The sequence below is a fragment of the Lethenteron reissneri genome, chromosome 39 (genome assembly GCF_015708825.2).
Source record: "Lethenteron reissneri isolate LAM-NWPU_2019-01 chromosome 39, ASM1570882v1, whole genome shotgun sequence".
NCBI classification, from domain to species: Eukaryota; Metazoa; Chordata; class Hyperoartia; order Petromyzontiformes; family Petromyzontidae; genus Lethenteron; species Lethenteron reissneri.
In genome coordinates this window covers 11,680,070-11,695,726 of record NC_083817.1, presented here as the reverse complement: position 1 = coordinate 11,695,726, position 15,657 = coordinate 11,680,070, and the positions used below count along the sequence as shown (strand labels likewise).

The window sequence follows — 15,657 nt, the reverse complement described above, 5'->3', positions numbered from 1 at the left end:
AGACTAAGGTGACCAGTTTAACACGGAGTAGGCTTTCGTGAACAATATCAAAAAAAGATGTTTTTTGCAGATAGATCGCGTAAATAAAAATGTGTTGTTAAACCTGCCACCACCCGACAGCCAATTAGTAAGGTTTGTCATGTAAACAGAACGTGCCAATTCGTTACTAGTTCAGCACACTGGTGTGTTGGAGAGTATAAACCCACAACACGTACAATTCGAGTACGACGTTTTGCCAGTAATTACATCCAGCCTCATCAGGCGACAGCCAGATTTGTTACTCTCCAACACACCGGTTAGTGCTGAACTAGTAACGAATTGACATGTTTAAGTCTCAAACCTTACTAATTGGCTGTGTCGGGTGGTGGTGGGTTTAAGGACACATTTATATTTACGCGATCTAACCCAAGAAGACCTCTATGAAGTAACCAGTTTCAGAATACAATATGCTAACCAATAAATCAATCACCATGGCTCACAATGAGAAGTTTGGGAGTTCAATTCCTGGTTGGGGATTGATTTATTACTCGACTCGAATGTCAACAGTGGTTGTCCTATGGATAGACTTGACCCATCATAGGAATGTGGAATTTCCACCACTGGCTCGGAGCTGCAAACAGGAGGTGAACACTACCTGCTTCTTAAACAGGCATTCACTTTGACTTTTTGGCGTTAAAAGTCAACAAACTGTGAAATTGACTTTGAATAAGTACTCCATGAAAAACAAGCTGATAAAAAACACAGAAACCAAGATAAATATTATTGGTTCACGTTTTTATTCATTTGGTTACACCATAACAATCGTCATGATCATCATTATGGTCGCGGTGTAGAGTAGTGTGCCAGATCCACGCTTAGTTGGCCGCGATGGTCTGCGCGATCCAGGCGTTGTAGTTGCACACCTTGGTGTACACGCCGGGGTAGTTGGGCAGGGCGCAACCACGGCCCCAGGACACGATGCCCTGCAGCTCGCCATTGCATGCGACGGGGCCGCCGGAGTCTCCCTGCGGTGGCGACAGCAGCAGGGGTCAGGGGGGTCGGGGATTAGCAGCTGTCTCCTGCATCTGGTGGCTCAGCGGTAGAGCAAGAAGCTGTCAATCGTAAGGTGTTGCGAGTTCAAGTCCTGGTTGGAGGTTGACTCCTATCGTGGTTTGTATTAATAAAGGTTTTTTGTTTGTTATAGTGAGGGAAAAAAGTATTTGATCCCCTGCTGATTTTGTACGTTTGCCCACTGACAAAGAAATGATCAGTCTATAATTTTAATGGTAGGTTTATTTGAACAGTGAGAGACAGAAGAACAACAACAAAATCCAGAAAAACGCATGTCAAAAATGTTATAAATTGATTTGCATTTTAATGAGAGAAATAAGTATTTGACCCCCTCTCAATCAGAAAGATTTCTGGCTCCCAGGTGTCTTTTATACAAGTAACGAGCTGAGATTAGGAGCACACTCTTAAAGGGAGTGCTCCTAATCTCAGCTTGTTACCCGTATAAAAGACACCTGTTCACAGAAGCAATCAATCAATCAGATTCCAAACTCTCCACCATGGCCAAGACCAAAGAGCTCTCCAAGGATGTCAGGGATAAGATTGTAGACCTCCACAAGGCTGGAATGGGCTACAAGACCATCGCCAAGCAGCTTGGTGAGAAGGTGACAACAGCTGGTGCGATTATTCGCAAATGGAAGAAACACAAAAGAACTGTCAATCTCCCTCGGCCTGGGCTCCATGCAAGATCTCACCTCGTGGAGTTGCAATGATCATGAGAACGGTGAGGAATCAGCCCAGAACTACACGGGAGGATCTTGTCAATGATTTCAAGGCAGCTGGGACCATAGTCACCAAGAAAGCAGTTGGTAACACACTACGCCGTGAAGGACTGAAATCCTGCAGCGCCCGCAAGGTCCCCCTGCTCAAGAAAGCACATATACATGCCCGTCTGAAGTTTTCCATGAACATCTGAATGATTCAGGGGACAACTGGGTGAAAGTGTTGTGGTCAGATGAGACCAAAATGGAGCTCTTTGGCATCAACTCAACTCGCCGTGTTTGGAGGAGGAGGGATGCTGCCTATGACCCCAAGAACACCATCCCCACCATCAAACATGGAAGTGGAAACATTATGCCTTGGGGGTGTTTTTCTGCTAAGGGGACAGGACAACTTCACCGCATCAAAGGGACGATGGACGGGGCCATGTACCGTCAAATCTCAGGTGAAAACCTCCTTCCCTCAGCCAGGGCATTGAAAATGGGTCGTGGATGGGTATTCCAGCATGACAATAAAGGAGTGGCTCAAGAAGAAGCACAAGACCTTAATCCCATAGAAAATCTGTGGAGGGAGCTGAAGGTTCGAGTTGCCAAATGTCAGCCTCGAAACCTTAATGACTTGAAGAAGATCTGCAAAGAGGAGTGTGACAAAATCCCTCCTGAGATGTGTGCAAACCTGATGGCCAACTACAAGAAACGTCTGACCTCTGTGATTGCCAACAAGGGTTTTGCCACCAAGTACTAAGTCATGTTTTGCAGAGGGGTCAAATACTTTTTCCCCCATTAAAATGCAAATCAATTTATTACATTTTTGACATGCGTTTTTCTGGATTTTGTTGTTGTTATTCTGTCTCTCACTGTTCAAATAAACCTACTATTAAAATTATAGACTGATCATTTCTTTGTCAGTGGGCAAACGTACAAAATCAGCAGGGGATCAAATACTTCTTTCTCTCACTGTATATCCACGATCTAACACCAAAAACGTATATTATGGATGATATTGGTCACGAAAGCCTATGTGTTAAACCGGTGTTTTGTATTGTTTGTTGTTGTAACGTTTATACCGGCCCCGACTGGACATCTGACAAAAGAGAGCTTTATAGCTCATCGGTTCCTCCAGCATAAGTAAATATTCTGATTCTGACTCATCCCATCATTTCTCTGAGAAAGTCAACGGTGATTGCCCAATAACTTTTCCACCATGCTCAGGGCTGTAAACGTGAGGTGAACACCAGTGGCTCAATGGTCATTACAGCAGGAAATCGCTTTGACTTTACAAGCAGATGACACTAGGGAGTAGCAAGTGAACGTCGTATTCATGTTACAAATGGGTGCAATTATATCAATGCACATTTGAACATGTTACCAATGCAGCTTATTATCGTACTCAATGTGTGGTCACACGATGATTGCACTCACAGAGCAAATAACGTGTAACATTTTTCACCAATTCCTCTGGTCGCTTGAGTCTGGAATTCCCTTCCCCTGGCCATCCTTTCCTGCCAAATTCAAGGCTAGGCTTAATACTTTTTAAATACAAATATTCATATATACATGTCCCTGTTTTCATTGTTTCACGTTTTATATGAATACCGTACTACTTCTTGCGCAGAATTTTCACGTGAAACGATATTAACCCAAATTATAGTCACGCTGCGATTCCCGAATCTCTCCGTTCCTCAACTCTCTCCGATCCAAGCGAGCTCCTTCGGCTCCGATGTCGCCGTCTCACCTGGCAGGAGTCCTTGCCACCCTCCAGGTATCCCAGGCAGATCATGTTGTTGGTGATGTCACCGGGGTAGGAGTTCCTGCAGGAGGTGTCGCTCAGCACGGGCGCCTGGACGCACATGAGGACGTCGGGACTGCCTGTGGGGGAGACAACGCCGGTCGAGGAGGTGGCGAGGCCGAGCACGCGGCACAGGGTGGCACCCCGCCACTGACGCGTCGAACCTATCATGCTGCGGGGTCAAAACACCGCCTGCAGCTTAGGAATTCGCTGTCAGTGTCTCTCGCTACGTTGCTCAATTCGAGAAAACGTATTCACTCTCGTTCGCGACGTCTTCAGTAGCGCGGTGTGTTGCTGGCCGCTTGGCGTTTTGGGCCTTTGTGCCAGTCTTTTTCTTGACTTGTCCAAAGCTTTTGATATAGTAGACCACAACATCCTGCTTAGTAAAATAAGTTCCCTCGGTTTTTCCGAAAACACAGTAAAAAATTAAAAAATTACCAGATGACACGGTACTGATTACTGCTCGCCGCTTTCCGGATGACGTGATTGCTAAGCTCCAGAGTGATTTCAACAAACTACAACATCAGCTAGTTGCTCTTAAACTAGTCCTACATCCTGCCAAAACCAAGGTGCTATGCTTCTCACCAGGACTAAAGCGGGAAGTTATTTTCCCCCAATTGCATTCCTTAAATAATGATCAAATAGAGCAAGTCAAGATCTATAAGTATCTTGGGGTCATCCTGGATTCAAAACTGAATTTTGAAGATCACATTGATTATATTGGGAAAAGACAAACATTTAAATTGGTTTTCTATATCGACACAAACACTGCTTCCCCCCTATGTTCTGTTTGGAATTGATAAAAGCTACCATACTGCCTCTACTTGATTACTGTGACATTGTGTATAAATCAGCCCCAAGTACTGTACTGGCCTTAAGATTTGCATTGAACTGCCCATATAGGACTCACCACCGTGATTTCTACATTGGGTCAAACTTAACATCACTGAATGTTCGACGGCTTGTGCACCAGATATTATTTATTCATGATGTACTTGCAAAAAAATCCGCAGATTACCTGCTGGATCTCCTCTCTGTTTCAAAGAACAAATTTGACCTAAGGTCTACACTCATTTACCAGCTTCATATTCCCTATTGCCGTACATATACTGAAGAAAGGGCCTTTGCTATTGATGCCCCCAGGGTCTGGAATGCTGTTGCCAATATATTGAAACTTGAGTCACTACCTATGAGATCTTCACTCAAAACTGCTCTAGAGGAGTTTACACCCCTAGCTGCCAGTGCTATTCAGTGGCCTAAAATAAAATGTTTCGCTCCGGATGATCGCTACAAAGTATGACCTGTGTTTTGATTTAGTGTGCTGATCTTAAAGGTGCATTGAAAAATTATAATACTCTGATTGATGCTCCTGCTGTTGTGGAGTGACTCATGCAGCCAGCTATGGCTGCAGGGTTTTGGTAGTACATGTTGTTTATGCCATTTATTGTGAAAATTCCGTCACAGTTCCTATGATTGCTTTTTCATTGCTTTCATGGCTTTATTTGGGTGATTTCGAAAAGTGTATTGGTTTAGCCATGTTTGTTTGTTGTAGTACAGAGTTAGACTGATGGCCTTAATCTAAGTTGTCTTGTGGTTGTTGTTGTTGTTTGACTTGCATCCCACTAGGATTTTTGCACACAGCGTTGGTGTACGGTGTTTTTTTTCTGCAATATTTTGCTGTCTTTTCTTGGATTTTCTGTTTGCACTTAGTCACATATTCACTTTAAGATGTTTTTTGTTCATGTTTTTGTTTTTTGTTTGTTGCGGTTGTACCCGATTCAAGAGCCGAATGGCTCACAGGGCTATACCTAATAAATTAACTTGAACTTGAACAGTTCTGTACAATAATTATATAAATCCATGATTAGGTGTTTAAGTGTTATCCCCTAATTTCAGGCACTCCGGTTTCCCACTGCATACAACAATACTCGACAAGTAATTGTAACCGCCCAATCGTGACGTGGCTGCGTTAACTAGTTAACAACTTCTCTCTCCCGATTAGAAGCACGTGTCCGATTTGCATGGGGGCAGATGTTGAACCCGTTTCCCTTCACGTCTCTGCCGCAGTAGAATGGGGAGAAGGGGGGTGGGTAGGGGGGCGGTGAGCGCCGTGCATCCTCACCGACGCTGGTCTGGGTCTCGCCCCAGCCGGAGATGGTGCACATGACTCCGGTGTTGACGCAGGAGGAGGGCAGCGCGATGGGCTGCGCGTACTGGTTGAGGGTGGCGGGCGAGGACAGCTTGATGAGCATGATGTCGTTGTCGATGTTCCAGGAGTTGTACTGGGGGTGCTGGATCGCCTTGGAGGCCTGGATCCTCTGCTCGGTGCCCTCGGTCACGAAGATGTTGTGCTCGCCGATGCGCACGGAGATGCGGGACGCGCTGGGGATGGAGGAGGAGAGGGACGAGGATAATGATGAGGAATTGCATTTATACGGCTCTTAAATGACTTTGCAACTCGGCGCCTTACGTCGCATCTCATCTCAACTATAATTATTCCCTACTGCTATCACGCTGGGCACAACGAGCATCTTCCCAAATGAATCGCTCCATGTTCAAAATTACGGTTGGGGTTCACTTGGCCCATCTCCCCTCTGAGATTGATAAGATTGCTACGACTTTGTAGGGTGATTTTCCTTTGGAGAGACTCGCCCACGAAATTTGGAATTTGGAATTTACACCACTGGTTCAAGGCTGTTAACGGGAGTTGAGCAACACCTCAGTGCCCATTGAGAAATGTAATATGGGTAATGAAGATTGCAGTGCCGTGACAAGTCAAAACCTCACTAGAGCATCACGCCACCACGCAGAGATGGGCAAAACGCATTCAGATTGCTGACTTATGTAATTTATGTACGAATGACCAATTTCTTTGAGGTGTGTAATTTAGATACCAATTGCAAATTGCAAATGTAACGAAATTATATACAGCCACCCAGTCACCCACACGCACACAGCGCGCAGCACACTCACGTCTGGTAGCAGTGAGCGGCAGACACGACCCACTCGCTGTTGATCAGAGAGCCTCCGCAGAAGTGGTATCCGATGTTGAGGGACACCTGCCACGGCTGCGAGTGGGCAGCGCACTCGTAGCCACCCACGATGTGGTCCTCATACATGGATGGGGTCGCCGCTGCCAGACATAGACAAAGATCCTCCAGGAGAGCTTTCACAGACTGCTGGGGCAAGTGCTATTAGCGAGCACCTATGAAGGCCGGCACGGCACACGAGGGGGTGGGTGGCCAGCACATACACACCGTCGTGTCGATGTATGTCCAGGTCCATTCACTTGCATCCACCAAACATTCCTCATCATCGTCGTTGTCTTCATTGAAAGCAGTCTCACTGCTAGTAACATCCCAATCATCGCCAAAATTGGAGTTGCTCGAACACCCCAATGTTGGCCACAAAGCTTGGGAAGTTGTTGGCGTCTGTTCTGTTTCCCACGCGTCTGTCTGTGGGTTTCCCTGGGCCTTTGTGCCAAATCTGCGCAAAGGCACTTTGCACATTCTACAGCAGCAATTTGCATGAATTAAGCTGTATTAAAATAATATTATAAATAATAATAGTTATCACTTGCACAAATATTATCAACGCCATCACATCACCCCACTGTCATTGCCAGACGGATGTGTGTTGCATACCTGTCAACCCCTTGTCAGTGTCTACCTTATTACAGCCCAATTCAGACCTTATTGGTCACCCATGCCCTTTATAAATATCAACGTTCATCCTACAAAGTCCCATCACAAGGGAGAAACACAAACAAATAGACACATGTTTTTGCCCGTTTTGAAATAGTTGAATGCCGTATGGACCTGAAAACTCAATTTCCCTGTACAATAATACGGGATAAACCGTACGGGTTGACAGCTATGGCGTTAAATTTCGATTTAAAGCTTTCGTGACTGCAGGGATTCATCTTCTTGGTTCTTTCGGTAAAGTCACGTAGAAGGGAAGTAATAAAATAATAAAAATAAAACATAATAAAACAATTCTCACGACGTTTCGGCCACAACACAAGCAGCCGTCCTCAGGTGAAAACCAGGTCCGTCGAGGCGACAGAGTCTGAATAAAACAGCACACGGGCTTGGAGCATATATATAAGCTGGGCGCATTGACAAAGGAATTTGCATATCAACAGGAATTTAGCATATGGGAAATGCAGGAATGTAATTAGTACTGCATATGCATGTGCATTATGCAGGATTAACAGCATCAAAGGGAGCTGCAGTTACTGCTGCTGCAGTAGTTCCTGCTGCTGCTGCAGTTTCTGCTGCTGCTGCAGTTGCTGCTGCTGCTGCAGTTTCTGCTGCTGCTGCACTTGCTGCTGCTGCTGCACTTGCCGCTGCTGCTGCACTTGCTGCTGCTGCTGCAGTTGCTGCCTTATCCATTTTAATATAACACTATGTATTATTCTACCCACCCTAATGTGTATCATACTGCTATATGTTTACTGTACAATTACGACACCATACATTACTCTGCACACTGCACCATGCCAGTGAGTGGAACGCGGTCTGAAAGTCACCGTTAACATGAACACAATCAGTTAAGATCCAAAATGGTTTATTACGTCCTTCCAATGATTGCTAAGCCAGAATCCATCTTCTCGGTTGAAATTGTCTCTGTGTTTGTATATGTGGATCGCCTCATGAACGAATCTCTCATGATAGCCAGATGGCTTGCAGAGAACCTCTGTCTTGGAGAAGTCAATGTCATGTGAGCCCACTGAATTGTAACAGTGATCTGCCACGGCTGAGGTGTTTGTCCTACCGTGTTTCAGGTCTGCCTTATGTTCACGGATGCGGTCCGAGACATGTCGTTTGGTTTCTCCAATGTAACTGCTACCACAGAGGCAACTTAGTTTGTAGACGCCAGAGTACTGTATGTCTGGAACCACATCTTTTACAGACGGGACCAGATCACGGATTTTATGTACTGTGTTGAATCGGACCTGGATCTTGTGTTTAATCAGGATTTTGGAGATCTTTTTTGTGACCCCAGCAATGTAGGGTAAGGTGATGGTCTTGAAAGGCTCCTCAACAGGATCCTTCTTGATGGTTGGAGTGATGGCTTTGCGGATTGTGTAGTCGGAGTAACCATTAGCCTTAAGAGCTTGGCGTACGTGTTTGAGTTCACTGGAAATGTGTTCATGGTCGGAGATGCATTGGGCTCTATGATATAGAGTCTTGATGAGGGAATTCTTCTGGGATGGATGGTGGTGGGAATCCGGTTTTAGATAAGCATCAGTGTGGGTGGCTTTCCTGTAGACAGAGTGGCTCATTGAACCATCAGGTCTCCTTTTGATTAGGACATCCAAAAAGGGTAGCTTGCCATCATTTTCGACTTCCATGGTGAATCTGATGGCTGGGTGTATGGAATTGATGTGGTCGAGAAATTGGTCTAGAGCAGGCCAGCCATGTGGCCAGATGACAAAAGTGTCGTCTACGTACCTCTTCCATAAGGTCGGGCGTAGAGTGGCAGTCTGGATGGCGTCCGTCTCAAATTTCTCCATGAAGATGTTGGCTACAACCGGAGATAGGGGGGAGCCCATTGGGGTGCCCTCAATTTGCTTGTAGAAGGTTCCATTCCAGGTGAAGTATGTATTGGTTAAGCAGTGTCTCACCAGGGGGGGTACCCCAGCATTCAGTCCTTGATGAACCAAGTCTTCAATGATTGCGATGGTGTCAGGCACAGGCACCTTGGTGAACAAGGAAACCACATCAAAACTGACAAGCAGGTCGTCTGGGGACAGGGCAATCCCCTTGATTGTCGATACCAGGTCAGTAGAGTTTAGTACTGCAGAGGTGGTTTTTCCAGTGCTTAACCAATACATACTTCACCTGGAATGGAACCTTCTACAAGCAAATTGAGGGCACCCCAATGGGCTCCCCCCTATCTCCGGTTGTAGCCAACATCTTCATGGAGAAATTTGAGACGGACGCCATCCAGACTGCCACTCTACGCCCGACCTTATGGAAGAGGTACGTAGACGACACTTTTGTCATCTGGCCACATGGCCGGCCTGCTCTAGACCAATTTCTCGACCACATCAATTCCATACACCCAGCCATCAGATTCACCATGGAAGTCGAAAATGATGGCAAGCTACCCTTTTTGGATGTCCTAATCAAAAGGAGACCTGATGGTTCAATGAGCCACTCTGTCTACAGGAAAGCCACCCACACTGATGCTTATCTAAAACCGGATTCCCACCACCATCCATCCCAGAAGAATTCCCTCATCAAGACTCTATATCATAGAGCCCAATGCATCTCCGACCATGAACACATTTCCAGTGAACTCAAACACGTACGCCAAGCTCTTAAGGCTAATGGTTACTCCGACTACACAATCCGCAAAGCCATCACTCCAACCATCAAGAAGGATCCTGTTGAGGAGCCTTTCAAGACCATCACCTTACCCTACATTGCTGGGGTCACAAAAAAGATCTCCAAAATCCTGATTAAACACAAGATCCAGGTCCGATTCAACACAGTACATAAAATCCGTGATCTGGTCCCGTCTGTAAAAGATGTGGTTCCAGACATACAGTACCCTGGCGTCTACAAACTAAGTTGCCTCTGTGGTAGCAGTTACATTGGAGAAACCAAACGACATGTCTCGGACCGCATCCGTGAACATAAGGCAGACCTGAAACACGGTAGGACAAACACCTCAGCCGTGGCAGATCACTGTTACAATTCAGTGGGCTCACATGACATTGACTTCTCCAAGACAGAGGTTCTCTGCAAGCCATCTGGCTATCATGAGAGATTCGTTCATGAGGCGATCCACATATACAAACACAGAGACAATTTCAACCGAGAAGATGGATTCTGGCTTAGCAATCATTGGAAGGACGTAATAAACCATTTTGGATCTTAACTGATTGTGTTCATGTTAACGGTGACTTTCAGACCGCGTTCCACTCACTGGCATGGTGCAGTGTGCAGAGTAATGTATGGTGTCGTAATTGTACAGTAAACATATAGCAGTATGATACACATTAGGGTGGGTAGAATAATACATAGTGTTATATTAAAATGGATAAGGCAGCAACTGCAGCAGCAGCAGCAAGTGCAGCAGCAGCGGCAAGTGCAGCAGCAGCAGCAAGTGCAGCAGCAGCAGCAACTGCAGCAGCAGCAGCAACTGCAGCAGCAGCAGCAGAAACTGCAGCAGCAGCAGCAACTACTGCAGCAGCAGTAACTGCAGCTCCCTTTGATGCTGTTAATCCTGCATAATGCACATGCATATGCAGTACTAATTACATTCCTGCATTTCCCATAAATATGCTAAATTCCTGTTGATATGCAAATTCCTTTGTCAATGCGCCCAGCTTATATATATGCTCCAAGCCCGTGTGCTGTTTCATTCAGACTCTGTCGCCTCGACGGACCTGGTTTTCACCTGAGGACGGCTGCTTGCGTTGTGGCCGAAACGTCGTGAGAATTGTTTTATTATGTTTTATTTTTATTATTTTATTACTTCCCTTCTACGTGACTTTACCGAAAGAACCAAGAAGATGAATCCCTGCAGTCACGAAAGCTTTAAATCGAAATTTAACCGCCTCTACGGGGAGGGTTTCCACATAACTTTGAGATCCTTCAACAAGCTCCGGGATAAGAAGGCTCAGCTAATCGAGTCTCTCACCTTTCTGAAGAGATGCCGCGACTCTAAGGTAATACCAAACGCATTTACACTAACATCTGCTGCTGTAACTTCTTCTAATGCGAAACGAATTCTGTCTAGAACTAGTTTAGCTCTTATCTCAGAGAAAATCAGACTTACGCGCACCGAACTAGATCAGTTAGACAAGACACTCTACAAATCACACTTATCTTTGAGTGTAACAATGTCCACATCGGATTGGGAACATGTGGAAAAAATTACTGCCTCTTCAGCTGCCGCTATGTCGACTAAATGTAAGGACAACTTGATTTCCAAATTCAACCGCCTCTCAAACAAGAAACCGGACCCACACATTGAAAAGCTAGATGTTAACAAAGTCGTAATTAATCGCAGTAACAGTCCTATTTCTGAAGGTTTGAAATCCGTTTTAGCTAAAGGACTAAACTTTGCAGTCACACCTAGACACATACCAGTTAATGATATAATTGCTCGAGTAGATGTAGCTCTCAAGGGCTTGAGTCACATCGCTGCAGACGTAGCAAGATCTGAAATCTCTGTAACCCTCAAAAACGCTAAGATGCCAGCTAGCAACATTAGCAAAGATGAGCGTTTTGAATTAGCTCAATTAAAAAAGAGGGATGACATTGTCATCCTCTCAGCCGACAAAGGCAATGCCACTGTCATCATGGACAAAATAGAATACAACAACAAAATTCAAGAACTACTCAACGATGGCAGCTATACAAAAAAAAAAAAAAAAAAAAGAGACCCCACCAACAGCCTCGTCTCCAAAACCAACAACATCATTTCTGCTTCAACCGCATTAATTGATCAGACCAAACAGTTCTCGTTGAAACCTTCTGCAGCCAGGCCACCAAGATTGTACGGCTTGCCAAAGATACATAAAGAAGATACACCTCTTCGTCCCATTGTCTCTACTATCAACTCCCCCACTTACAAACTGGCTCGTTTTTTGTCCGAAATCCTACGGCCTTTCACTGGAAAAACCACCTCTGCAGTACTAAACTCTACTGACCTGGTATCGACAATCAAGGGGATTGCCCTGTCCCCAGACGACCTGCTTGTCAGTTTTGATGTGGTTTCCTTGTTCACCAAGGTGCCTGTGCCTGACACCATCGCAATCATTGAAGACTTGGTTCATCAAGGACTGAATGCTGGGGTACCCCCCCTGGTGAGACACTGCTTAACCAATACATACTTCACCTGGAATGGAACCTTCTACAAGCAAATTGAGGGCACCCCAATGGGCTCCCCCCTATCTCCGGTTGTAGCCAACATCTTCATGGAGAAATTTGAGACGGACGCCATCCAGACTGCCACTCTACGCCCGACCTTATGGAAGAGGTACGTAGACGACACTTTTGTCATCTGGCCACATGGCTGGCCTGCTCTAGACCAATTTCTCGACCACATCAATTCCATACACCCAGCCATCAGATTCACCATGGAAGTCGAAAATGATGGCAAGCTACCCTTTTTGGATGTCCTAATCAAAAGGAGACCTGATGGTTCAATGAGCCACTCTGTCTACAGGAAAGCCACCCACACTGATGCTTATCTAAAACCGGATTCCCACCACCATCCATCCCAGAAGAATTCCCTCATCAAGACTCTATATCATAGAGCCCAATGCATCTCCGACCATGAACACATTTCCAGTGAACTCAAACACGTACGCCAAGCTCTTAAGGCTAATGGTTACTCCGACTACACAATCCGCAAAGCCATCACTCCAACCATCAAGAAGGATCCTGTTGAGGAGCCTTTCAAGACCATCACCTTACCCTACATTGCTGGGGTCACAAAAAAGATCTCCAAAATCCTGATTAAACACAAGATCCAGGTCCGATTCAACACAGTACATAAAATCCGTGATCTGGTCCCGTCTGTAAAAGATGTGGTTCCAGACATACAGTACCCTGGCGTCTACAAACTAAGTTGCCTCTGTGGTAGCAGTTACATTGGAGAAACCAAACGACATGTCTCGGACCGCATCCGTGAACATAAGGCAGACCTGAAACACGGTAGGACAAACACCTCAGCCGTGGCAGATCACTGTTACAATTCAGTGGGCTCACATGACATTGACTTCTCCAAGACAGAGGTTCTCTGCAAGCCATCTGGCTATCATGAGAGATTCGTTCATGAGGCGATCCACATATACAAACACAGAGACAATTTCAACCGAGAAGATGGATTCTGGCTTAGCAATCATTGGAAGGACGTAATAAACCATTTTGGATCTTAACTGATTGTGTTCATGTTAACGGTGACTTTCAGACCGCGTTCCACTCACTGGCATGGTGCAGTGTGCAGAGTAATGTATGGTGTCGTAATTGTACAGTAAACATATAGCAGTATGATACACATTAGGGTGGGTAGAATAATACATAGTGTTATATTAAAATGGATAAGGCAGCAACTGCAGCAGCAGCAGCAAGTGCAGCAGCAGCGGCAAGTGCAGCAGCAGCAGCAAGTGCAGCAGCAGCAGCAACTGCAGCAGCAGCAGCAACTGCAGCAGCAGCAGAAACTGCAGCAGCAGCAACTACTGCAGCAGCAGTAACTGCAGCTCCCTTTGATGCTGTTAATCCTGCATAATGCACATGCATATGCAGTACTAATTACATTCCTGCATTTCCCATAAATATGCTAAATTCCTGTTGATATGCAAATTCCTTTGTCAATGCGCCCAGCTTATATATATGCTCCAAGCCCGTGTGCTGTTTCATTCAGACTCTGTCGCCTCGACGGACCTGGTTTTCACCTGAGGACGGCTGCTTGCGTTGTGGCCGAAACGTCGTGAGAATTGTTTTATTATGTTTTATTTTTATTATTTTATTACTTCCCTTCTACGTGACTTTACCGAAAGAACCAAGAAAAAGAGCTATGGCGTTATATGTTGAACTTCTTGTCGCACCGTACGTAGTCAACCGTGCTAATCGGACGATTAAAATCGACACCATCGTCATCACCATCTCGCTCCTCACCGTCTCTCGTTGCGGGCTAAAAAGGAGCGTTTCACGGTGAGGCTAAATGAGTAAAAAATTAACCCGTAAAAACAAAGTTTTTCACTATAAATCCTTTATATGCGTGGTGGCTAGAGTCCTCTCGTCCTCTGGCTTGAAATGGCTGTCACCTATGGGTCAGATGATTGTCTGCCACCATTAAGCAATTGGTAATTAAATATTAATTGTTTTTCCCTAAACAGTGTATAATTTTGGAATTTCACGAAAATTAATTGTCATGCACAACGAGTCTGTGTGCAAAATGTCAGCTCGATTGGATCACGGGAAGTGGGTTAAAAAACGACCGAAAGATTTGCACGGTTGTAAGCAAGCAAGCGAGCAAGCACGCAAAAGCATGCAAGCACGCAAGCAAGCAAGTGAACTTAATATAAAGGATTTCAAAATTAAAGCCATCGGTGATGAGGCGAGACAACGTTTTTTTCGGATACAAATGGGCGACAGCCGTTGTGCAACATTGCAGGAAGCTCAAACCCGCGCAATTGGTTACCATAGCACAGCGCACCGACTTCTGCACCACTATTGCTGCTCTCTATGTAGCCACGGCAAGATATTTGTTTTAATTATAGTGATACAATGATAATAATATCCAGCCCCTTGCCAATCGAATGCAGAATGAAGGCCTCCCCACGATGTGTTGGCCGTTTCTTTAAAACTGCGTTTTGTGTTTATTACGGTGCGAAATAAGTTCAACATACATGCATGGTGGTTGTTTGACCATACTTCACCACGCTTGTCATTAGGGGTTCTGTCTTAAATTACAAAAATATATCATAGACTACGTTTTGGACAATGACCATTCTTAATAGCACCAAAATAATTTGGATCACATATCGCTCGCCACTAATGTTTAGCCGTAAGCTCAAAATCGAACTCTAGTCACCGGGTTCGTAGCACATCACGGTAACTGCTACACTACCACTCCCCAAACTTATACAAGACAGACAAAGATCCCCACGTATAGCCTTAACAGACTGCTTGGGAAAGTGCTGTTAGCAAGTAGCACCTATGAAAAAGGCTATCGATGTTTACACATCGAACCAGGTACTCTACCTAAGAGAGACCAAGACTGGTTCAGATAATCGTCAGAATCAAATTCAGGTCGCTGGGTTTGTAGCGCAGCACGCTTATCGTTGCACTATCGCTCCCGACACAGATACACAGAGACAAACTAAGACAAAGACACAAAGACAAAGACAAACAAAGACACACAGAGAGACTCTGGAGGAACTCACCAGCGACACCCACGAGAAGAGCGAGGATGAGCCCGTGCATGTTTATCTGTGGTTCGTGAGCAAGACGATGCTGAGCTGCTGCTCAGAGTCGCCTTATATCCCAACCGGCAGCTCCACCTTATCTCGTGGCCTTGTCCGGTATATTCTGTGCTGCCCAATGCCATGTGGAAGCCTCATTAAACCCATCA

General features: G+C 45.4%; 1 protein-coding gene across 1 annotated transcript; it reads right to left on the bottom strand.

The window, feature by feature from the left end:
- Window positions 1-757: 757 nt before the first annotated feature.
- On the bottom strand, window positions 758-15,597 carry LOC133351901 (trypsin-2-like). The gene is made up of 5 exons (XM_061567484.1): window positions 15,470-15,597; window positions 6,529-6,688; window positions 5,678-5,937; window positions 3,502-3,635; window positions 758-1,004 (listed from the first exon to the last, which is right to left on the bottom strand). Exons 1-5 carry the CDS (start codon window positions 15,507-15,509, stop codon window positions 855-857), a joined length of 744 nt encoding a protein of 247 aa, XP_061423468.1. The 5' UTR covers window positions 15,510-15,597; the 3' UTR covers window positions 758-854.
- Between the last annotated feature and the right edge of the window lie 60 nt (window positions 15,598-15,657).